We start from the raw sequence: 25,471 nt of genomic DNA, 5'->3' as shown, positions 1-25,471 counted from the left end.
TATATATCATGTTTATATATCGTGAAAACATAATTTTTGTGAAAAATCTCTAACATTTGGTATCAGAGCAGTGATACCTCTACCTTGAAAATATTTGATTTCATATCATGAAATTTCATGAAAAAGAATTTTAATATTTGCGTAAGAAGCTTGAAGTTTGGATATGAACTTTAAGAAAATTTACGTACCTGAAAATTTCTTCGGAAAATATTTTCACGCTTGCACTTCGGAGTTCTCGGATGAGATCTTGAAAATTGTATACAGTTTTCTGAATTTTGAAAATTTTTTGAGAAAAGAAAATTTTAGGCCGAAAGTTTCTGAAAATTTTTTCAGAGAAGAGGTAAAGATGTCTTCGTGATATAATGAAGATCTCTTCGTATTTCAAATGACAATCATTCAATATGAAGGGAACATTTCACGTGAAGACTTCAATGCAAGTTTTAAATTTTTTTTAAATAAAAAAATTAATAATAATTAATGTGGGACCCACAATTAATGTTGTGGGACCCACAATATTTGATATTTGATATCAAGTGTCGGTTATTATTATTATTTTTAAAATAAAAATAAAAATAATAATAATAAATAAATAAATAATGATTAATGTGTTATTAAGTTATATGTATAATTCGATATACATATAGCATTTGGTCAAATAATTTATACACATTAAAATAATTCCAAGTTCGACGTAATTTCTAATACATGTTTAGAAATTATTTTTGCATGTTAGATAAAATGTCAAATATTATGGATAAGTGTTTGATGTGTACATGCAAATTTAATATTATACTTGCATTCATTTTTTAAAGTTTTTTAAATGCAAATTGTATTGAAAAATATTTTGGAAAAACAATATTCACATTGTGTTCATATTAAATTATATTAAGTTGTTTATAATTTGAATTGAACATATCAAGTAAGATGTTAATATAATAAAATATTTCAGATATTCACAAATGAACAAATAATCATCACTTTATCACTACTCTGATAAAAGAGAAAAACTGATGAGGAGTCCACATTTTTATGTAAATGTGATCCTCACTTTATCACTACTCTGATTGAAGAGATAAAACTGATGGGGAAAGTATTTGTTCATATTAAGTAAAAATGTGAATATAAAGTTATTTAATGAAAAAATTTTGGCTTATAAAGATTCACATAAATGTGGATAATTAAGTTGAATAATAATTATAAGGTGACGTAAGAAAATATGATCTGAGAGAGTTCTTCATAGATCGGTTTAAACTGCCTTGACTAGCCACTGGTCTCCCTGAGGAACGTTGCTCTGTCTAGAAGTTAGGTATTTAAAGGGCCTTAGTACTACCTATCTTTCCTAGGAGCACTCTTGGAAAGTGTTGATTGCGAAATAATTATTATATAAAGCATTAAGTAAAGCCAAAATTTTGTCCAGTGAACCGTACAATTTTAAATAATTGAGGAATATCCACAACATCCTTAATTATGAAAAATTATGCATTAAGTGGATTTGGATCACATAATGGACATCAATTGTAATTATTATATAAACATAATAAAACTTACCCCATAGATATTTTTATTATATTTATATAACTAATTAGGTTAAAATATCAAATTATATTTTTCTTAATTTACCCACAGGAGTTAAGGAAAATACATTTTGATAGTTTTATCATAAAGTTACAGAAAAATCTTATTAAATTAAAATTTTAGCCCACAGGCAAATTTTATGTCACTAGATTTTTAAAACATGAATTACATTGGTAAAACATGATATTGTCTCAAAATTTTAAGCATATGATATTTTGTGCAGTTATGCAACCTGCGACTTTTTCTGATATGAAATATGACATTCCCGATCTAAAGGGCGATAATTATAAAATTTGGAAAGAAAGAATTCTTCTTCAATTGGGGTGGATGGATATTGATTATGCTATACGGAAAGACGAACCATCTGCTATTACTGAAAACAGCATTCCAGATGATGTTGATCTTTATGAAAAATTGGAGCGATCTAATCGACTCTGCGTAATGTTCATAAAGACCAAAATCTATGCTGGCATGCGTGGTTCTGTCGACCAGCATAATAATGTCAAAGAATTACTGAAGGCTATTGATGAACAGTTTCAGTCTTCAGATAAGGCTCTTGCAAGCACCCTAATTATGGAATTCTCTTCATTAAGGCTCACCAGTGTGAGAGGTGTGCGAGAGCACATCATGAAAATGCGGGACATAGCGGCTCGGCTCAAGACACTTGAAGTGGAAATGTCTGAGATTTTTCTTGTGCACTACATTTTATGCACTCTTCCACAGCAATATGGACCCTTCAAAATTTCCTACAACACACATAAGGATAAATGGTCAATTAATGAATTAATGACCATGTGTGTTCAAGAGGAAGGAAGGCTGTTGATGGAAACAAGTGATAATGTATTTATGACTACACAAAGAAAGTATAAGAAGCAAACCAAAGTCAAGGAAAAAAGGGAAAGGAATAATTCCACCCCAACCTGACATCAAGAAAGAATCCAAGTCTTTCTTCTGTAAAAAGACGGGACACATTAAGAAGGATTGCAATAAATTCAAGGATTGGCTTGAAAAGAAAGATATTCCTACTTCATTTGTCTGTTATGAATCTAATATGGTTGATATGATTTATAACACATGGTGGATTGATTCTGGTTCTACAATCCATGTTACAAAAACCTTGCAGGGTATGCAAAACCTAAGGAAACCAATAAAAATGAGCGGAGCATCTATTCACGAAACAAGATGTCTTCGCATGTGGATGCTATTGGGACTTGCTGCCTAGTGCTGAATAGTGGTTATATTTTAAAATTGGAAAAGACCTTTTATGTTCCTAGTTTTTCTAGGAATTTAATTTCAGTTTCAAAACTTGTACCACTTGGTTATTCATTTCAGTTTTTGGATAAATCAATAAATTTGTTTAATAAATCAAATCTTATTGGAAATGGTACAATGGTTGATGGTCTTTTCTCCATTTCTTTACAAAATAATAACACCACTATGCATGTTCAGGGAGGTATTAAAAGATGTGTTATAAATGAAGATTCTTATATATTGTGGCACAAGAGATTGGGACACATCTCTATAGAGAGAATTAAAATATTAGTAAATGATGGAGTACTCAGTACTTTAGATTTTACTGATTTTGAGACTTGTGTGGACTGCATTAAGGGAAAGCAGACCAATAAGTCTAGGGTGCCAAGAGAAGTACAGAAATATTAGAAATCATACATTCAGATATTTGTTGTCCAGATATGGACATGCAAAGCCCGAAATACTTCATCTCCTTCATTGATGATTATTCAAGATACATGTATATCTACATGCTTCATAACAAAAACGAAGCACTTGAAGCCTTTAAGGTTTTTAAGGCTGAAGTGGAGAAGCAATATGGAAAACATATTAAGATTGTGAGAACAGATAGAGGTGGAGAATATTACGGTAGATACACTGAGAATGGACAAGCACCTGGTCCGTTTGCGAAGTTTCTCCAAGAACGTGGGATTGTTGCCCAATATACTATGCCTGGTTCTCCTGACCAGAATGGCGTAGCTGAGAGGAGAAACCGAACATTATTGGACATGGTGAGGAGCATGTTTAGTAGCTCTAAACTTCCTAAATCCTTGTGGACTGAAGCTCTTAAGACAGCTGTGTATATATTAAACCGAATTCCAACTAAGGCTGTTCCAAAGACGCTATTTGAGTTATTTAAAGGTTGGAAACCGAGTTTGCAACATATACGCGTTTGGGGTTGTCCTTCAGAAATAAGAGTTTACAACCCACATGAAAAGAAACTGGACCCAAGAACTATAAGTGGATATTTCATTGGGTATGCCGAAAAATCCTAAATGGTACAGATTCTATTGTCCATCTCACAACACTAGAATTGTGGAATCAAGAAATGCAAAATTTCTTGAAAATGATTGATTAGTGGGAGTGACCATTCAAATGACATAATTCTTGAGAATGATCACATTAATGCACAATCCTCTTATTCAAATGACAGATTGGTCGTTATTCACACCTCTCAAGACCAAATGGGTGTTAGACAACCAGTTACTGAAGTTGCACAAATTGCTGATGAAAATCCAGTAGATCAAGTTGTTAATGAAGAACAACAAGAAAATGTTGATCAATCAAACAACCTTAGGAGATCTATTAGAATAAGAAGATCAGCAATATCTAGCGATTATGTTGTGTATTTACAAGAATCGGATTTTAACATCGGAGCCGAAAATGATCCTGAAATGTTTTCACAAGCCATGAGTTGTAATAATTCAAAACTATGGTTTAATGCTATGAAAGAAGAGATGAATTCTATGGCAATTAATGGAGTCTGAGATCTTGTTCAGTTGCTTGATGGTGTAAAAGCCATTGGATGTAAATGGGTCTTCAAAACAAAGAAAGACTCATTAGGCATCATTGAAAGGTATAAAGCAAGACTCATAGCTAAAGGATTCACTCATCAAGAAGGAATCGACTACAAGGAGACTTTTTCTCCTGTATCTAAGAAAGATTCTCTTCGTATCATTCTAGCATTAGTTGCACATTATGACTTAGATTTACAACAAATGGATGTGAAAACAGCTTTTCTCAATGGAGAACTAGAGGAAGAGGTTTATATGAAACAACCTGAAGGATTATTCTCTAGTAATGGTGAGCAATTGGTTTGTAAGCTTAAGAAATCTATATATAGATTGAAACAAGCTTCCCGTCAATGATATTTAAAATTTCATGATGTTATCTCTTCATTCGGATTCGTTGAGAACCCCATGGATCAATGTATATACCAGAAGGTCAGTGGGAGCAAGATTTGTTTCATTATTCTATATGTGGATGATATATTACTTGCAACCAATGATAAGAGTTTGTTATATGAGGTGAAACAATTTCTCTCTAAAAACTTTGATATGAAGGATATGGGTGAGCCATCTTATGTCATTGACATTAAGATACATAGAGACAGAATTCGAGGTATTATAGGTCTGTCTCAAGAAACCTATATCAACAAAGTTTTAGAGAGATATCGGATGAAAGATTGTTCACCAAATATATCTCCCGTTGTGAAAGACGATAAATTCAATTTAAGCCAATGCACAAAGAATGATCTAGAGCGGGAACAAATGAAAAACATTCCTTATGCTTCTGCTGTCGGAAGCTTGATGTATGCTCAGGTTTGCACTAGACCTGACATTGCATTTGTTGTTGGGATGTTGGGAAGATATCAGAGTAATCCAGGTTTAGACCATTGGAAAGCTGCAAAGAAAGTAATGAGGTACCTTCAAGGGACCAAAGATTATATGCTTATGTTTAGACGAACTGAGAATTTGGAAGTAATTGGCTACTCTGATTCAGACTATGCTGGTTGCATTGATTCAAGAAAATCCACTTCAGGATATATTTTCATGCTAGCTGGTGGAGCTGTATCTTGGAGAAGTGCAAATCAGACATTGACTGCTACTTCCACTATGGAAGCTGAGTTCGTATCTTGTTTTGAGGCAAGCTCACATGGTGTATGGTTGAAGAGTTTCATTTCGGGACTTAGAATTATGGATTCTATATCTAGGTCATTAAGAATATATTGTGACAATTCAGCTGCTGTTTTTATGACTAAAAATAACAAAAGTGGTAGTCGAAGCAAGCACATCGACATTAAGTATTTAGTCATACAAGAACGTGTTAAAGATAAGAAGTTACTTATCTAGCACATTAGCACTGAATTGATGATTGCGGATCCTTTGACTAAGGGCATGCCACCATTGAAATTTAAGGATCATACAGAAAAAATGGGACTTGGTTCCTTTATGTAATTTTGTTGTAAGAACAAATTAATGAAACTATATAGTGATATTTTCTCATATTTGTTGTGCACATATTCATTAATTCGAGAAATATCAATAAAGTTGGACCTCGAATAAACATAGGGTTTATTCATTCAGTTATTTGAGAGATATAATACATTGTGATACATGGAAGATAATAATCGCTTTTAGATGACTTATCGCCATGATTCATGTATTTTATTTTCTCATATGATAAATGAGATATATGTGTCAAGTGGGAGAATGTAAGAAAATGTGACACATATCAGAAGAAGAACAGACGTGTAGGAAATGGCGACAGCCATTGCCTACAACTTTTGACAAACGTGCTCAACTTTAGAAACTGAGATGCGTACACGTTTCTTCTTCTGAATCTCGGCTTCCGATACACTCATCGATGATATGAGAAAACGCCTATAAATAGCAGCGATTGAGGTCCCTAAGCATACACACCTCATAAGAAATATACACCATCTATCGAGAGGGTGGAGTGCTTAGAAAGCTTCAATCGAGAGGAAAATTAGAGATATCAAAATTTTCAATGGCAGGAGGTAATTCTCGATCCGCTTCCGCATATTATATATCATGTTTATATATCGTGAAAACATGATTTTTGTGAAAAATCTCTAACAGCAAATCCCCATCAAAAAACACAAAAAAGGAAACCATACGAACAAACAAAAAAATACAAGATTTAAAACGGTCCTTAAATTCCTTCATTTCTACTCCTTCCTTCCCAATGTTCATGATACAAGTATTTCGTCACACAACCGAAAGAAAAAAAAAGGCTACACAAATTGAAAAGTAAAATTCTAAAAACTATTACTTTTAAAAAATGGACGAACCTGAGTAAGAAATATTGACGAAAGCCTTCAGTTCTTATATTTAAGGCCATCTCCAACCCATTACGTTATCTTAATGTCGCACTAACTTTAAAATAGTATAATTCCTACATTAAATATAAAATTCATCTCCAACCCGTCAACTCTAAACTCTAGACTAAAAGAAATATTCTCGGAATATTCCCTATTATTTTATTAACAACAAATAATTTATTTCACAAAATATTTATAAACACAATAATTAAAATATCACTAATATCTAAAATCATTTCTATACTAAAATTCATTTTATATATTAATGAATTAAAATATTAATTAAATATATATTTATAATTACTTTTAAAAATTTTAATATTTAATATTATAATTTTAAATACTTAAACTTATTACTTAATTAAATGTAATTAACTAATCATTCAAAAAAATTACAATCACACATATAAATATTTTGAACATAAATTACTAACATACAACTAATATTCAAATGACGCTTATAAAATAGAAACGATACACAAATATCCAACTTTTAATTAACAGAATTACTATATAAATCCCATAAATGGTCGATTAGTGCATCTCGTAGTGCGAAGTGAGCCTCTCTGTCCCTTATTATTTTATACCGAGCAAGAAATTCTTGAAATTTTATATTTTGATCCGTAACCATTTCCACATTTGGAGTTGGTGCTTCCAACGCATCTTGGATTGGTGTATCCAACTCACGCTCATCTTCGATAATCATATTGTGCATTATAATGCATGCAGTCATTATATCTTGCAAGTTTTTTTTCTGCCAAGCACGTGCTGGAGATGCTACAATTGCAAATCGTGATTGAAGTACTCCAAAAGCGCGTTCGACATCTTTCCTACATGACTCTTGTTTCATTGCAAAATATTTTTTTTGGGACCGCGTGGATCATGAATTATTTGCACAAGAGTTGACCATTTAGGATATATACCATCGGCTAAGTAATATCCTTGATGATACTCTTTTCCACCAATAAAGTAATTTGTTGGAGGAGTGATACCTTGCGCAAGATTTGAAAAAAGATTGGATGCCTCGAGAACATTGATGTCATTGTTAGACCCTGGCATACCAAAAAATGCATGACATATCCAAAGATCATAATCAGCAACCGCTTTCCAAAATAATGATCGGAGAACCACTACGACCCGCGTATTGTCCTGCCCATGCTGTTGGGCAATTTTTTCATCTCCAATGCATACAGTCCAAGCTTCCCAACATTCCAGGAAATCCACGTTTTTCACCAATACGCAGTAGTCTATCAATATCAATGGAGGTAGGTGACCTTAGGTATCGCTCTGCAAACACCTCTACAATATCCCGACAAAAATGTTGAAGGCATTGAATTGTAGTTGATTCTCCTATCTTAATATATTCATCAGCAGCATCCGCTGGTGTACCGTATGCCAACATCCGTATTGCAGCAGTAATTTTTTGATTAGTAGAGAGTCCCAGCCGACCAAGACCATCTACTCGTTGTATGAAATAATGATCATGATTCTTTACAGCTTCAACAATACGAAAAAAAAGGCCTCGTGACATTCGAAAACGTTCGAAACATTGCTTAATTGTATCTTGGATTATCAGCAAAATAATCGTTGAAAAGATTACGATCCGCCAATTCTCGATCACGCTGAATTACGATATGACCGAGAATCGACCCTCCATGTTTGACTTCAACTTCATGTTGCTCAGCATATGAAGCCGCTAAAATTGTGTTATTTGTTGCTAGACTCCCCAATAAATTTTCTGTTTCGTTGATGGACTCAAATTGATCTTGAACATGTGAATCAAATTCATCAGATGAGCTAGATGATGCTGAATTAAAAAAATGAAAATTTTGAAAATTCATGCTGTATATTGATAGTTGGAAATTTTGAAGTACAAGTTGGATAACTTCATATGATTGATATTATATAACAAAACCAAATCTATTCACATTATCTTTATCATCTATCGAAAAATTCTGAACCGATTTATACACCGTCGGATTATATTTCATTTAATCCGAACCATAGGATCTTTAACATATATCCAAAAAAATCTGATCTGATTTATTCACCGTCGGATTAGATTTCATTTAATCAAAACCATAAGATATTTTTTTATCATTTATAAAACTTATCATATTTTGATCCAATTTATACTCCGTCGGATTAGATTTCATTTAATCAGAACCGCATGATCTTATCCTATATACAAAAAATCTGATCTGATTTGTTCACCATTGGATTAGATTTCATTCAATCACAACCATCAACTTCATATCATCTAGTATCACTCATTCTATATATAGATATAACATAATTTCATTTCGAGTCACCATTATCATTCTCTCTATAATAAATATTATACTTATCTCCCAACATATTTTTGTTTCAATGGCTTCGAATGCACGAACTGCTTCTTATACATATCAAGAAGACATACACCTTTGTCATGTTTATCTTGACATTTCCCAAGATCCTATCATAGGCATAAACCAATCTCGAAATCAATTTTGGAGTCGTGTCGAGCAAAGCTACAACAGTTCCAGAGCACCCGACATGACTTAAGTTCGTAACAAAAGATCTGTGCAATCTCGTATGAGCTTAATATTGGCGGCGATTAGTAAATTAAAAGCATGCATCCAACAAGGTGAACAACTCTATCCAAGCGGTGCTTCAGATATGGATATTGTGAGTTTTGTTTTGATAGAATATCTATACTTATAGTATTATCAGTTTTTTATATTATTTAACTTAACTTTAATTTTATATACAGATAATTCGTGCAAAAGAGTTAATGAAACAGGATTCTAATTTCAAGAAAGGTTTTAAGTTTGATCATGTATGGTCTATTATGAAAGATATGGAGAAATTTGCAGCTTCGTCAAATCATTCACGGTCAACAATTCAAAGAGGTATTGAATTTTTCGACTCTCAACAATCGGACACACAAGCAACGGATTCCCCCAAATCAGCGTCCCCTGGATTATCACCATTTGAGATTAATTTACGTGATGAAAATATTGGTGGTACTTCGTCACAGCGGCCACTTGGAGTGAAAAAAGCAAAATTGAAAAAGAAAAAAGATGAATATATGTCACAGACAATTGAATCAATGAGATTAGGACAAGAAAAAATTCTGGAAATAATCCAAACTGGAAATGCTTATCGTGAACATAACAAAGAATTACAGATAAAACTGTATGCAACAAATTGAACGAAAATTGGAACAAAATGAAACAAAAATAGAACAAAATCGACAAATGTTGGATTTGACTAGGTTTCAAGAAGAAAACAAAATTTTGGTAATCGATCTCAACTCAATTCAAGATCCATCTTTGCGTGAAAATTTTAGGGCCGAACAGTTAAGAATTTTGAGTGAGAGGGAAGAAAGGAAACGTGCACGTGATAGTCTCGACTATGTAAAATATTTTGGAGACATTGGAGGATCTGGATCCAGCTTACTTCCGTTTTAAATTTAAGTGCTTGTCATCCTTATTTTATTGTATTGTGATATGATTTTTAATAGTTTGTTGTTTATTATCTTATTTAGGTTTATGTTATATCATTATCTTTGATTTTAAGTGTTGTCATCTTATTTTATTTTATGTTGTATTGTAATGTCAATTTTAATAATTTAGTGTTTTTTATGTTTGTTTATTTAATTTTGTATCATTTTCTTTGATTTTCAAAAAATTAGTGCTTTGAAATCTTAATTTTTTTTATACTTGTATATTTGTATTCAATATTAATTAATTAATTATAACTACATAATTAAGATATTCATGGCATATTTTATACTATTTTATTTACTACAACTAATTTATCACAAATAATTTATTAACATAATAATATTATCTTTATTAATTATGTATTAAATTAAAATATCCAAGTTTTTTAAAATCACTTTGTTAAAATTTATTGTTTGAAATAATACATTTTAATAATTAAATTAGATTATAAAACTAATTATATAATATTTAGAGTTTAAGTAAAATAACATAAAAAACAATTAAAAAAATAATAATAAACAATGCTATTGCTACAGTGTTATACCAGTGTTGCACCAAATTTGGTGCAACCCTGTAGCAAATCTCTATCTTGGCGTCAAACATAGCGCTGGGTTGGAGAAGGAACAAACTACATCATCTTGTTTTTTACGCTAATTTAGAGCTCGATTGGAGAAGCTCTAAGAATAGCCGAGGTTTCTCCAAAAATATAGAGGATCTATTATGTTTTTTTGTTTTTTTTTCAAGGATGGGATTAGGGTTTACAAACCTAAGAACAAATGGCCGAGTAGCGAAATCTATCCGGTTCATGAGCTATTCCGGATCACAAGTTTATCGAGATACATCGATAAATATTTGATTTGTTTTTGAAATTATCGAATTTGAGTCAAATTCGAATATGTTTAAACTTTTTTCAAGCAAAAAATATTTCGTTTAATAGTTTGCGATCTTAATATTTAATTAATATTATATTAATGTATATCGAATATATGTACATTTTGACGTTTTTAACGTTTCAGGAGCTTTTGAATCATATGTTGAATTTGGATTTGAAAAAGCATTTGAGGAGAAGTTTTGAAATGACACGGTATTGAGATGAATTTGAAACACACAACAAATGACTCAAAAAATAATAATTTGATATTTGAAATCATTTATCAAGTGGATTTATCCAAACAAACTAATGAATTACTTATTATGGCTTCAAACATCCATCTCTCCCATCAAATACTTAATATTTGAGCAATGACTCGAATAACATACGAATATGTTCGAAAATTTTGAGCCGAATTCGAGACAATTTTTTTAAAAAATCTCGAGATTCGAATTGAACTCGAATTTGAGCGATAAGTTTACTAATATTTAACTTGATTTGATTTGATTTGTTTACATCATTAGGACCAAGCAAACGACCTCTTATACTATATATTCTTTACAAAAATTATAAATTAAAATGTTATTCTTTGTGTTGAATGAGTGAATACTTTGAGTAAATATTTATTTATATCAATTTAAAATAAATTTTATTAGTATAATAAATAAAATTTTAACCAATTCGTATAATGAATGATATCCAAAATGAATGATTCGTTTTATTTTCTCGAAAACTATGAGATTCGCAGAGGGGTTTCAAATTAGACACGACCCACCAACCCTACACGGTTCAATCCGCAAAAAATCAGGTTTGAGTTTGGGGTTTTTGGGTTCGGATCAGATCGGGTTGGACCTGATAGCTGACCCGAAAAATTAATAAATATTGTCTACATTTTTATATATTGTATGTCTGAAAAAATATTTAATATATATTTATATCATAAATTTTCATAATGTAATATTTATTTTGAACATTTTTTTATTTTTTAAACGATTGTTTGTTTGATTTAGTAAATATACTTTATTTTTTTATAATTACACTTTCAAATTTAAATCATATATACGAGGGAGATTTTATTATTATGTGTTTAAATTAAAATATTATTATTATTATTTTTGATTTTTTTAAAAAAATTATAAAAAATTCAAAATCAGGTTATACGTGTTGATTCGGGTTCAGGTTCGGGTTGAGAGTTTTCGGGTTGACTCGAGTTCGGATTGGACAATTTTTAAATAATATTATTGCTCAACTCGATCTAACCCAGTCAACTCATCTGAATTGACACGCCTAAGATTGCAGCACAAATATATAAATAACAAGTCTTTTTTATTTATCTATTAATGTTTTTCTTCGAAAACATTTAGTTATTTTCACATCGAAGATAAACCTTGAAAAGTGGAAGAAAACCAGGCGAGACCGATTCAGCAGCCCAAACTTGCTCTTTTTTCTCAGCAAACTCTCTTCTCTTCAACTACTTAACCAAAATCCTTCTTGTTTTTCTCCTTTAAATCAAGCACAGTTTACAAAGAAGAAGTTGAAGAAAGCGCAGTTGATTAACATATCAACAAAGAATGACTGCACCAAGTGAGACGAATTCGACAGGCGGCGTTCGAATAGTGCCACCACTGAGGAAGGGGCAGCAGGTCATGAAGGCGGCGGGGGTTGCGGGACAGGCGGTCTTGGAGGAAAAGAGTCACGATGGAGGGTTTCAGACGTCGCCACGGCTGCCTTCCGCTGCTCAGCAGAACACGGAAGTTCTGCATCAGACTGGTGGCAAACTGCCTAAGATCCCGATAAGAACCGCCATCGGCGGGTTTGCCATTGTCTTCGGGATTGCTTACTTCACTCTGGGTTCCAAGAACAAGGCTGAAGTCACTGCACTTGATGCTACCAGAGTTGCCAAACCTTAAAAACATTGAAAAGCGCTATACATATGTTTTTATTTCAATTTATACTCATAATATCGAGTTGATTAATACATTTTTTTATAATATTAAATTATTATTTGGATAAAAATAATATAATTATATTAAATATGTGATTTGTAAATATACTACGTGGATTTTTGAATTTTTAAGGTGGATTAAATACCGTTGTTTATGAGTAAATTATATGAAAAATATTATTTATCTAAATGAATAAATTATTTTCGTAAAAACTAATTAATATTATAAATTCGGACTACTAAAAGACTCAAGTTTTATATATGATATATATATTTTCCATTTTATTTTATTTTATTTTATTTTTTCCTATTTTTTATGTAGGTAAAAATTACAAAATATGTTGATTAGTGTTACATTTTTCGGTGAGATATATTTTGTGCATGCAAATATTATTTTTACAAGGGTTTTTTCTTTGTTTCGAAAAGTGTCAATTTTTTAAAGTGGAATACTAGGAGAGAGAATAAGAATCAGGAAACGATCCCAATTCATGTGAAGAAAGAAATATAATTGCAACCACGTTTAGTTGACATGATTGGTGCAAACTGCTGTCTTACCTTCAAGAAATTTTTGTTTTGTAATATAATATCACGTCTGTTTCGTTCTGCAATTCTTGATTGTCGTGCTTACTTGTATCTCAGGTCTTGTACTAGCTCGACTCTTTCACAAAATGATAATTCTCCATTTATAATCCATATGTACTGAAAAAGGCTAACAGAGAAACAAATTTCTGCTCGTGGTCTGGCCGTTAGTTTCTAACATGGATTCAAGTAACTTAAAAGATATCACCTAACAATCCTAGATGCCACCAAGCATTGTTTATCAAGAAAACTAAAGATATCACTTTATAAAAACTCCAATGACTCGTACATAGCAGAAAATAAAAACTCGGGCGTAATTTGCATGTTCCTTGAGATGTAAGTGATACTTCAAACTGGCTTTCAAATACTTCAACTTTTCAGTCAATCTTGACAGATGAGTAGATAAGCCTAGTGAACAAGAAACACGCATAGAATCCAATCGTACCGGTGAGCACGAAAAATGCATATGAACCAATGAGCATATATCCGAAATAAAGAACGCCTGATACTGGTTTTGTGATGTTGAGCTTTGTGAAGAAGTAGAATGCTGCATAAAGGAAGAGATAGAGTGCAGATGAACCTGAGGTCAAGTACGATCTCCACCACCACAAGTAGTCTTCACTGCAGAGCTGGAAATAGCAAAGCACTATAGCGATCTCGGCACAGGTGACAATAAGGATGAGGAATACCAGGAAGAGGAATCCGAAGATGTAATAAAATTGATGTAACCAGATTGACGTCAGGATGAAAAACAACTCGATGAATATTGCGCCAAATGGGAGTATGCCTCCTATTAGTATAGCGAAGACTGGGTTCATGAACCATGCCTGCTCAGGTATTTGCCTTGGAATTTTATTGGTTTTTACTGGATCCTCGATAGTGGGTTTCTTGAACCCTACATAACTACCAACAAACACAAGTGGGACAGAGATGCCAAACCACAAGAGGACTAATCCAAACATGGTCCCAAATGGGACTGCTCCAGATGATTCCTCTCCCCAAATTAGAGCATTCAACACAAAGAAAACGGAAAACACTGTTCCAGGGAACATGAAAGCTGTTTTAAGAGTAATTTTCTTCCATTCCGTTCCCTTGAACATTTTGTAGAGACGAGCTGAGGTGTAGCCAGCAAACAGGCCCATGAAAACCCAGAGAAATAACAAAGCTGTCATCAAACCCCCTCGGTTTGAAGGAGAAAGGAATCCGAGTGCAGCAAAGACCATTGTCACTAGAATCATCCCAAAACACTGAACACCAGTGCCAACATAAACACACAACAAATCTGAGTTTGTAGGAGGCCTGAAAACATCCCCGTGAACTAATTTCCATCCAGTTTCTTCTTGGGATTCTTCTTGGGTTTCCAATTGGTTGTACTTGGAGATGTCACGGTAGAGGGTCCGAAGCATAATCATGGCCACCATTCCCGAGAGGAAAAGAACAATCATCAATGAGTTGACGATTGAGAACCAATGGATTTGATCATCCGCCATATAAAGATAAGTATCCCATCTAGAAGCCCATTTGATATCACTCTCCTAGAAGGAAAATAATAAAGTCACAGCAGCTTGAAATCAATCATGCGATTGAACATATATTTATACATGCACAATAAGAAAAAGAGTAGTACCTGAAACTCCACATCATAGGTAAAAATAATTTCCTTCTGTTCTTCAACTTCAAGAGGGGAATCGTTGCCAGTAACAATGCGTTTTGCATGAGGATCGCAATTTGTTAATCTTGTTTCATCATTCCAGTTACCCTCATATTCATGCTTAACACTGAATGCATTGTGTAAACAAACATCAATAACAAGTCAAGAGATAGTTGAAGCATAACACTGAGCGGCAGAATCATATTACCTGAATGGTTTGACTTCAAATCCTACGATCCTTGCAGCATTAGTTCCTTCATCCTTGTGATACTTTACAGTGAAGGCCAAATGGTTGTAGATAAAGTACTTTGGCTCCTTTTGCTATGAACAAACAATTCAGAAAAGAGAGAATTGATGGACTTTTTCGTTAAGAAGGGGCTTCTTAATGATTAATCGGTCTAATACTTACTCCACCATACTTCACTTTCACTCCAACAGGGAAACCATGTTGATACACCAATGAATCCGTGTCAGATCTTTTGTAGGGCATAACTAGAGGGAGATTATCCAATATCCTGCCAGATGGGTTAATTGAGCAATCTGTGGAAAAATGTTCAAAAGGCATAAAATACATAAAAAAAGTAGCTTACATGTTCACCCGATACTCATCATCAATCTTCTCTTTAAATTCCTTTGCATCTTTGGGTTGAAGAGTACTATGACAAACAACACTACATATTTGCGGTTCTCGCATTTTAAACTGCAAAAAGGAACGTGATTGTGAAGAACATTTCAATCCGGTGAGAACAAAACTGATCTCAAAGCAAGATGAAACTGGAAAACATTCATTGCCTGAAAGATTAGCAAATTCAAATACAAGAAATAACACTGAAGAAAGCCATACTTCATAGGGAGAGTTCTCAATGCGATCCCCACGAAGAACTTCTCCTAGATTTTCCGCACTGTCGACGATTTTCTTCGGTGTACAGTAAGGGAGAGAATAATAGGAATATGGAAGCTGAGTTTTCACCGATGCCAATTTCTGCACTTTCACCTTCAGAGTATCACCCTGCCACAAAGAACAGCAAATTGGAGCATTCACACCATAGCAAGCCCAAATTATAAAGTCAAAGCTGTATACACGCAATTGTAATGGATGTGTAATACATGTATAATTTGTTCAAAATTAGGTTATGAAAGATGAAGATGGACAACATGAATATTAACTCACAAAGACTGCCGCTACATTGTAGTTTGTAGCATCAACTTGGTAAAGAAAGAGTTTCTACTACATACATTAAAATGTCAAATCAGCTACTTCAAAAGGCAGCTTTGAACATCATTTAAATTTGAGGGATAGCGAAGTTTTGATCTTCTAAACAAATTCGTATCACTTCCTCATATTAATCTTAAAAATGTGAAAACACAGAATGAGTTATCAACATGGAGAGATTATATGAAGGAGAAAATGCAATGTTATTAAACTACTATTTTCACCAGCAAAATTCTCTTTAATTTCTATCTTTCACCAAGTATAAATGTGCCCCCAGTTGAATCTACATGTTTCATTACACTCAAAAATTATAAATAGTTAAGAAAAATCACACAATCACACCCTATTTGAGGCCGCTGACTATTTGCTCAGACATAAAATAAACAAATGTTTAATGATGCTAACAAATCTAAGAGACCTACAATCATCTGTGTCACTACTTTGGAGTAAAAAAATCAAGTTACTTCTCCAAGAACTTTTTTAGATAAAGGTACTTCTCATAGAACATTCTTTTGACTTGAACAATAACTATATTTAGCCAAAATAATGTGATACTTGTCATTCAGTTACAAGTAAAATTTTGATGATTTTTAGTTATGAGGAAATAAACCTCTCAGGCTCGAGCCAGGGATCTCATGATGTGAGATATGATGCATTCAGTGGAAATTAGAAGAGCATCGGGTTAACATTTGAAGTAGGCAGTAGGATCGTGGGTCTTAAAGAGTGTCTCAGGGGAAGGGATCAGAAGAAGAATGGGTTAGCAGTGTCACTAAAATAGAAGATTATATGTTCATTAGAAATTATTTCAATAAGCTTGTCTCTTTTAATTAGATCCAAGCAATAAGGTGTAAAGTTCCACAAAAATAATAAAAAACTGCCACTTCTAAGCTTCAAATAAATTTAGCTCCGTACTGAATAGAAATTTTCCCATGTTATGCCATTGATTTTCTAACTGCTACGATCTTACTGGGAACTTGCAAAAGTCACACTGCAAAACATGCCAATAAAATGTTGTACTACTATTCTGAAACGTATTTTCATGGCTGATCATATTATTGTCGTGGTAGTGCATATGCAACTAATCAAAATCAACCAAAAAATATAGATTATATGAAAACTCATGAGCGTGCATTTACAATAAAAATTACCGGTATGCATTATCAAAACTCAAAGAAGAAAAAATAATCCAGAGATCTGAGAGGGAAGCCCATAACCAACAAATTCACAACAAAATTTACTCAGTCTCAGTATTTCACCAGCTTTTAAAAACCCACCATTTACTAGAGACATACACCTGGTCAAATCGTAATTAATCAAGATGAAGAATTCGAAATAAAACTCAAACAAGCGAACAAGCAATCATCGAATCGTCAACTCTCAGAGGAGCATATATACAGTGAAGAGTATGTAAAACCATTCATTCATACCTTGAAGAAATCTTTGGGAGCAACACCGGGAAGATAGAAAGCTCGAGCGACGGAGAGGAAGAAGGTGAAACAGACGCAGAGTCGGATCGCGTGAGGCATCCTCCCCACGAGCTCCATGAGTTAACGTTAACACTTGCGAATCGATGATCAAAGATGTATCGATACGTGTAATGATGGAACAGTTCAGCCGGTTCGGGAACAAGAGCGAAGAGGAAACCGGAAGTAAAGTACGATTCCGACTGGAGAGAGAGGAGGCTGATTTTTATATATTATTATCGTTTTTTCAATGTGATCGGGACTAAAAAGATCTGGACCTTTGATCTCGTTTGATTTCCATGGATTGATTGGATTTGATGGATAAAATAACTGGACTGGGATTATGCACACAGTGGTGTCACATGTTGACTTTGTCAATTAACATAAAAAAAAATAATAATAATAATACTTTTTCATAAATTAGATTAAATTAAAAATCATTACCCAATCGGATTAGTTATGTGATGTGTTCACGTAAATTTTTTTTTACTAAAAATACTAATTATTTAATTAAATAATTAATTTTTAATAAATTATATATGTAATTTTTTTTGGCCTTACTTCACCCCTTTTTTTGTTGAGATATTGACGGTCCCTCTTGTTTTTGAATTTATCCTAGACATTTATCTTGTTTGAAACTACAATTTTATCTATGTATATATCCCTTTCTTAACTTTCTCGCAGCGTAAAAAAAAAAAAAAAACTTGTGTGAGACGATCTCACGAGTCGTATTTTATAAGACGGTTATCTTATTTGGATCGTCCATGAAAAAAGGTTACTTTTTATTGTGAATATCGATAGGATTGACCCATCTCACATATAAAAATTCATGAGACCGTATCACAATAGACATATTCTAAAAAAACATGCAGAAAACATTTGATTACAAAATTCCTCATTTTGCCAAATGATGCAACTGATTTATAGTTATTGATACGCAAATAAGACAACAGTTTAGTGAACAAATAAATCATATAACAAGGGATCAATACGAGCATCTTCTAATCCCAAACTCGGTACTATGGTTAAAAATGGCGAACATAAACTCGACTACCATCTCAAGCAAAACAACTCGAACTGAAATTTAAAACGAACCGATGCAATCGAAAACCGATAATACCTTAATATCAGAAGTGTATGTTGAAGCACGAATAAAGTTTAGTTCCAGAAGGGACCGACGACAACACTGTTTGATCACCGTCAAGCCATAGAAAAAGAAAATCTCACCATGGTACATGCAAACCCATTGTTATAGAATTTTTGAATTTGTTCAATAAATAGTAGTGCCATTTACAAGACATTCAGTTCTTAGGACCAATGTCTTTAAGAGCACATATCTGCTCTTCTCCCATTGCAGACATGACGGATACCACGAGATCTTTTCCTTCCTCAAACCCACCTTTAATCTACATGTTTCAAAACCACAATCAGTATTTTTTTTAAGTTAAGTGTGTGTCTTAAAATCAATCATTCTTTATTGTAAATTATATAAACACCAAAAAAAAAAAAGAGTTTGTTGGAAATTTTCAAAAAGTAAAAGAAATTTATGCGTTTGGGATCAACTTCAAGTGAATCTTGATGTAAGCAATTGATCCTGTTAGCCGATAATAGAAAATGTTCATATTGATAAAATAGCAAACCTGGACAAGCAGATTTTCATCAGTAGGGAGCTTCAAGTCATCTTTGGTGTTTCCATTTTCAGTCAGAAGGGAAACCTACAACAAAGACAAGGGAACCGACCCATTCAAGTAATCCAACATTAGAATAAATACCAACTAAGCCTAATCTTGAATGTAAATTCGAGGAATAAACTATGTGTCTCGCTTGATATGCCGCATGCTGTATGCATAGATATTCGCTGTTTCCAAGTTTGGCTCATCAAACAACAGGATCAGGAATTAATCTCTAGATAATTGGTCAACAAAACTTACTGAGATCAGGAGTTGCATTTAAAGCATCTTTTTGATTCAAAATTTGAATACTTTATAAAAGTAGAAAAGGATATCATAGATGATATCGACAGTAATACTATCTAAAACACAGTAATAAAACAAATTTTTATGACCTGAACTAAAAGTAAATATAAAAAAAGCTAAAATATGAATTACCATGGGAATTAGAATGCAACAAAATGAAATGCAGACGTAAAAAGAAATATATAGCAACTAAACCAAGAGTAGGATGCTAGTCTCAGATACCGACAAGAAACCTTGATGGAGGGATAGAGTTAAAAAAGGCATATATATTGAAAATACTAGACAAATATATTGAATGATTGTAAACTTATAGGGATAGAGTTCCTATAAATGTGCCCAAATTATTTCAGAATAGGATAGTGTAAAATGCAGTAACTTACAAAACCATCTTCAGAGATGTCAATAAGTTGATAATCAGTACGGTTCACATGAGGCACCTAAGAAAACATTTGAGAACAAAATAAGTCAATTTTATTGGTAATAAAACAGAACAGAAGAGTGCTTTGCTCAAAGGTCAGAAACAATAATGACGAGGATAAAACAAATAAATCAACGACACGTTACATCACAGTTGTGTGAGGATGGAACAATATCCTCAAGCTTCTTGCCATTGAATATGTCAATTGCCACAAAGTGGCACTTTGCATGCCCATGCTTGCCAGTTTTCGAGGTCGAGACCTCCACGACCTATTCAAACATGATAGGGACGAAATTATCACATTCAAACATCAAGGTTTTGTGGGAGAAATTAGGTGAAGGGCAAGGATAAGATCTACAAAAAATAATACGAGAGAAGCACCATTGCTAGTAAACTATATTGACATAAATGAGAATCTTGTCAGGAAGCATTATGCTGCAGTGCATATTATTACGAGACAGTTTCATTTTATTTGAAAGGATAATATCATTTCCATGTAATTCCAGCCAGCATACAGTACGTTTTTTAAAAAGATTTTATGGCATTTTTTTCCGCTAACATGATTCTACAAACAAAAGGAACTTTAAAGCGTCTTGAGAAAGTCTACGCCCATGGTGAGAGTCCTAGACACGACACTCACAAAATAAAGACGAAACAAAATTTCAGGAACAAAAATTCAAGAATAAAGCAACAAAAGTATGAAGGTAAGCCTAAACATATTGAAGAAGACATTCCAAGTAACTGGTTTTACATATAAAAGGTAGCCTCACAAAAAAGGAAATAAAACACTAGATAATGGTCAATGGATATGGATCCGTGATTTATCAATCCTTGATATAGTACATTCTGAAAATGCATCAAAAACTTATTTTTTTTCCAATCGATTATCCAATAACTAATACATTAATGTTGAATTGTTCCTCGTGAACTTCACTGATTTCTAACATTAGGTTACACAACATTAGCTAAGATGAACTTAAACACGAAGTATGAAACTTATCAATTCCAAAACCTAAGAAAAAGCTATATCAAGATTTCAATTGTTCAGAGAAGTATCAATCCATTATTGACTCAAGAAACCTTGGGGCAGTGGACTTGAATCCCACTGCCAATTGTCGACTGAGAATATGCCCTATACTCATAAAAAATTCAAAAAGACGTAAGACCAAGAAGAGATATATATATTCAAAAAAACAAATTTAAATAAGAAAATTGGGAAAAGAATGGGACGAACATGTACAACAACATTAACCTAGAGGAGAAGAAGGGAGAAAACAAATCGATACGTGATACACGTCCTGGATGGAGAATCGAACAACCCATCAAGATCTGAAGAAACTAACAAAACCCCAGATCCAAATTCCACAAAATGATCGAATCTACGACGAAAATCGAGGGAAAAAATCAAAAACCTTGCATGGCCTGCCTTTGATGACTATATAGCCGTTCTTACGGATGGTGCCGGCTTGCTGAGGGTAAGTCTTGGAGGCACCAGCGTCCGCCTTCGACTCGAAGTGATGTTCCTCGTCCGACATCTCTGTCTTTCTTTATGCAAAGTTTGATTTTGTTGAAGAAAGAGTTTCGGCCTTTTTCCTCTGTGTATATATATCTATAGATATATATATATATATCTATGCTATCTTATTAACCGTGACGACATGATAATAACTATATAGAGAGTACATCAACTTTTTTTTTTCAATTTTACACTTATATGATACTAATATTACACTTTTTTTTTAAATTTCAACACACACTTTTATTTTTTTTATTTCAACCATTTAAATATCAATTTAGTCCCTCCATAATTTATCAAATTTCACTTTAGTCCATCGATAATGATAAAAAAGATTGTACATACACACATCACGTGTGCAGAGTAACTAGTATATACATATATACACTATATTATTAAGTGTGAAGATATGATAATAATGTTGTAAAAAAAAAGACATGATAATAACTACCTAGAGAGTACACCAACTTTTTTTTTCCAATTTTACTCTTATATGATACTAATTTTACATTTTTTTTTGTTTTTTTTTTAAAATTTCAACACACACTTTTATTTATTTTTTATTTCAACTATTCAAATATCAATTTAGTCCCTCCATAATTTGTCAAATTTTACTTTAGTCCATCGATAATGATAAAAAAGATTGTACACACACGCATCAAATATTTGTTCATGACAAATAATAATTCATCATCGAAAAATCATCGAGTGAAAGTTTTGTTACGTGTTATAAATGAGATTATAAAAAAATGATGCTGATAAAAAATATCTATATTGTTTATATCGTCTATCATATATTATTAAGGTCGATGATAGTAATGTAGCAATCGAATCGAGCTAAAGATTAGTAAAAATTGGAATATTGAATTAGACTCAAATTAAATATATTCGCATTCGAGCTCAATTAGAAGCTCGGAAATTCTGGTTTTTTGTGCTCAGATTCGAAATGTTTGAACATATTCATGAGCAATTAGAACTATTTCTCGTACATTAAGTTTTGATGCGAAAAGTTTGAAATCTCAAAAGCCTAAGAGGCTCGAAATATATATTTCGAATATTACAATATTATATTAACAAACATCAAGGCTCACGAGCGGGTCGTAAACTATCGAATATAATAAGTTTGCCTTATATTTGATTCCGAAAAAAGTTAGAACATGTTCGAGTTTCGCTCGAATTCGATAATTTCAAATACATATCAAATATTTATCGAGTTATCTCAATTTGTTTATGCTACTTTTGGAAGCGTAGAATCAATAACTTAGATATTATATTTTAATTTTTTAAAATAAAAAATTCTCCACTCAAATTACAACTTATATATATATATCGCGTGTAAAGAGTATTTGTTTTTTTTAGAAACTTGTAATTGTATTAAAAATAATCAACCATTACAAGCCTAATCAACCAGGAGGGAAGCTCACCATTCATCCAGACAGACGATGGATGAGTAACACATACACCAAAATAGCTAAGACCATCCTAAGTTGCCGTGACTACTTACACAACTAGTAAGGAATTCGATTCAATTAATACATTAAGAAAGTTCTTCTCATAAAGTAGCTTTACACCTTCAAAGATAGCTAGGAGTTCGCCATGAACTACCGAGAGAGGCTGTATAATATGTTTGCCAAAAGCCACGAGAAGGCGACCTTGGTCATCCCTTAGCACACCCCCAATTCCGAGCCTACTCAAATTTTAATGTTTCAACATAGCCCGTATATACCATAATGAAACCCAACTTTTGGGCTTCCATGAATTGGATCTTACAAGTTTTTAAGAGATCTCGAGCAATTGCGACGAAAACCTGCTCATAATATTTAAATACGAAATGTATAAATTGTTTTTTAACAAATAAATTTAAACAATTTAGCATCACAATAAATTAATTATAGCACCAACTCCACTCCTCTAAATTATGCTTAATGATTAAACAAAAGACATAACGTAATTATTTGAAGTTGTACGACTCAAGTTATAATGATAATCCACCACCCAAAATTATATTATGATTATTTGAGAGGCTGATATACAAAATTTTCCTACTTGATAGTAAGATCGAATATAAAATTTTTGGATTTATATTATATTTGTTTAATGCTAAATATGTTTTTAAATTTTCTCCGGGTTAATATATAAATAAGACTCGATACATATTAATCATATTTCGATTTAACTCACCCAAAAACTAGTTTAGAAAAGAGGATTGTTCAAATCTAGGGATGTAAATGAATCAAACTGTTTGTGAGTTATTCAAAGCTCGATTCGATAAAAGCTCGTTTGAGCTCGTTTAACAAGACTCATTAAGATAAACGAACCAAACTCAAGCTTTACAATATTTGGTTCGTTAGCTCGTGAACATGTTCGTTGGTAAATTCATGAGTCATCTCTTACATGAAAAATAATAGTTTTGATATTTGATTTATTTATTTTGCATAGTACTAATAAAATATATAGAAAAATCTATTAAATTTATTAATTAGAATAAATGTACAAATTTTAATAAGAATGTTATATTTTTCTCTAAATATATAATTTAATTTTCAATGAATTTAATGAATATATAAGTTTATAATTTATATTTAATAAGCTCGTTTTGACTCGATAAAAATTTGAATAAACTCATGAGCTATGAATATATTCGTTAAATAAAGATCGAGCTCGGATCGATTATAAATGAGTTAAGCTCAAACATTCAAGAGTTCGGCTCGGCTCGGCTCGGCTCGATTACATCTCTATTCAAATCCATATATACTACTCTCAAATATCTAATCAAGTCGACAAGTTGACGTGAGACATCTAACATATCATCTTCATGCATGCTCAGGATTGAACGATTAGAACGTTAAATTTACAAGATATTAGCAGGTGAATCATAAGATAGTTCAACACATAATGATATATCTAAGTTATGATATTATGTTAAGATTGTAACATAGAACTAACTTAATCCAAAAAGATTAGATTAACAGTCCTTAGAGACATCAACTACTTAATAGATAGATAAATCAATGCCATGTTGGGAACTAAGTCCATATTAGTTAGTGCTATAATTAATCCATTAATGAAACTCCTAATAAAGTCTTTGTAATTACCCATTTCATGATTTCACATAGAAAAATATTTAGCGGCACATCAAAAGCATTGAATCCGATTATGGTAACCAGAAGAATGGGCTTTTAAAAAAAAAAAAAAACTTTGTCACTTTACTCAAATATGTAGTTGATGAAAACAGTATAACTAAAATATTTAAAACGTATAACGATATAAATATCAAGTTTCGATTGTTCAACCCAAAAAGAGTCCTGCTAATTGCTATTAATTAATGCTGTTTGTGTTTCGATTTACATAGTTACTTGTGCTCTAACATTAAGAACATTGATAATAAACTTTGAATAAAATAAAACAGAAGTTATCAGCAATAAATTTTTTGAGCATAAAGTATAATCTAAATTTATCTACATCTATCTATACATCTATTATACACTATACCATATCTAATGTTGGAATGTCATGGAATGATGATGAAAATAGATTGATAACATTTTTACAATCATAATGATAAACCGCTCTCAATTTACATAACCACAATAACATCATATTGCTAGCACATCACCGTGTACTGATCATAAATATATAATA

At 32.4% G+C, this 25,471-nt stretch overlaps 2 protein-coding genes across 2 annotated transcripts; both read right to left on the bottom strand.

The window, feature by feature from the left end:
- Window positions 1–13,672: 13,672 nt before the first annotated feature.
- Window positions 13,673–18,224, bottom strand: LOC142549449 (transmembrane 9 superfamily member 9-like). The gene is made up of 7 exons (XM_075658403.1): window positions 17,884–18,224; window positions 16,088–16,252; window positions 15,834–15,943; window positions 15,653–15,758; window positions 15,452–15,564; window positions 15,220–15,370; window positions 13,673–15,127 (listed from the first exon to the last, which is right to left on the bottom strand). The coding sequence occupies exons 1-7, from the start codon at window positions 17,998–18,000 to the stop codon at window positions 13,970–13,972; spliced, it is 1,920 nt and encodes a 639-aa protein (XP_075514518.1). The 5' UTR covers window positions 18,001–18,224; the 3' UTR covers window positions 13,673–13,969.
- Window positions 18,225–19,019: 795 nt separating this feature from the next.
- LOC142549448 (eukaryotic translation initiation factor 5A-2-like) lies at window positions 19,020–21,941 on the bottom strand. The gene is made up of 5 exons (XM_075658402.1): window positions 21,726–21,941; window positions 20,460–20,582; window positions 20,276–20,332; window positions 19,560–19,634; window positions 19,020–19,325 (listed from the first exon to the last, which is right to left on the bottom strand). The coding sequence occupies exons 1-5, from the start codon at window positions 21,846–21,848 to the stop codon at window positions 19,221–19,223; spliced, it is 483 nt and encodes a 160-aa protein (XP_075514517.1). The 5' UTR covers window positions 21,849–21,941; the 3' UTR covers window positions 19,020–19,220.
- Window positions 21,942–25,471: the final 3,530 nt, after the last annotated feature.

The sequence above is a fragment of the Primulina tabacum genome, chromosome 6 (assembly GCF_025594145.1).
Source record: "Primulina tabacum isolate GXHZ01 chromosome 6, ASM2559414v2, whole genome shotgun sequence".
In the NCBI taxonomy this organism is placed as follows: Eukaryota; Viridiplantae; Streptophyta; class Magnoliopsida; order Lamiales; family Gesneriaceae; genus Primulina; species Primulina tabacum.
This window is presented reverse-complemented; position numbering and strand designations above follow the sequence as displayed.

Coding starts and splice junctions, on each gene's coding strand:
- LOC142549448 (XM_075658402.1), bottom strand. CDS start 21,848: ATGTCGGACGAGGAACATCACTTCGAGTCGAAGGCGGACGCTGGTGCC. Junction 20,583..21,725: donor TCAAAGGCAGGCCATGCAAG/GTTTTTGATTTT, acceptor ATGTTTGAATAG/GTCGTGGAGGTCTCGACCTC. Junction 19,326..19,559: donor ATGAAAATCTGCTTGTCCAG/GTTTGCTATTTT, acceptor TGAAACATGTAG/ATTAAAGGTGGGTTTGAGGA.
- LOC142549449 (XM_075658403.1), bottom strand. CDS start 18,000: ATGGAGCTCGTGGGGAGGATGCCTCACGCGATCCGACTCTGCGTCTGT. Junction 15,759..15,833: donor GATGAGTATCGGGTGAACAT/GTAAGCTACTTT, acceptor CCCATCTGGCAG/GATATTGGATAATCTCCCTC. Junction 15,565..15,652: donor TGAAAGTGAAGTATGGTGGA/GTAAGTATTAGA, acceptor GTTTGTTCATAG/CAAAAGGAGCCAAAGTACTT.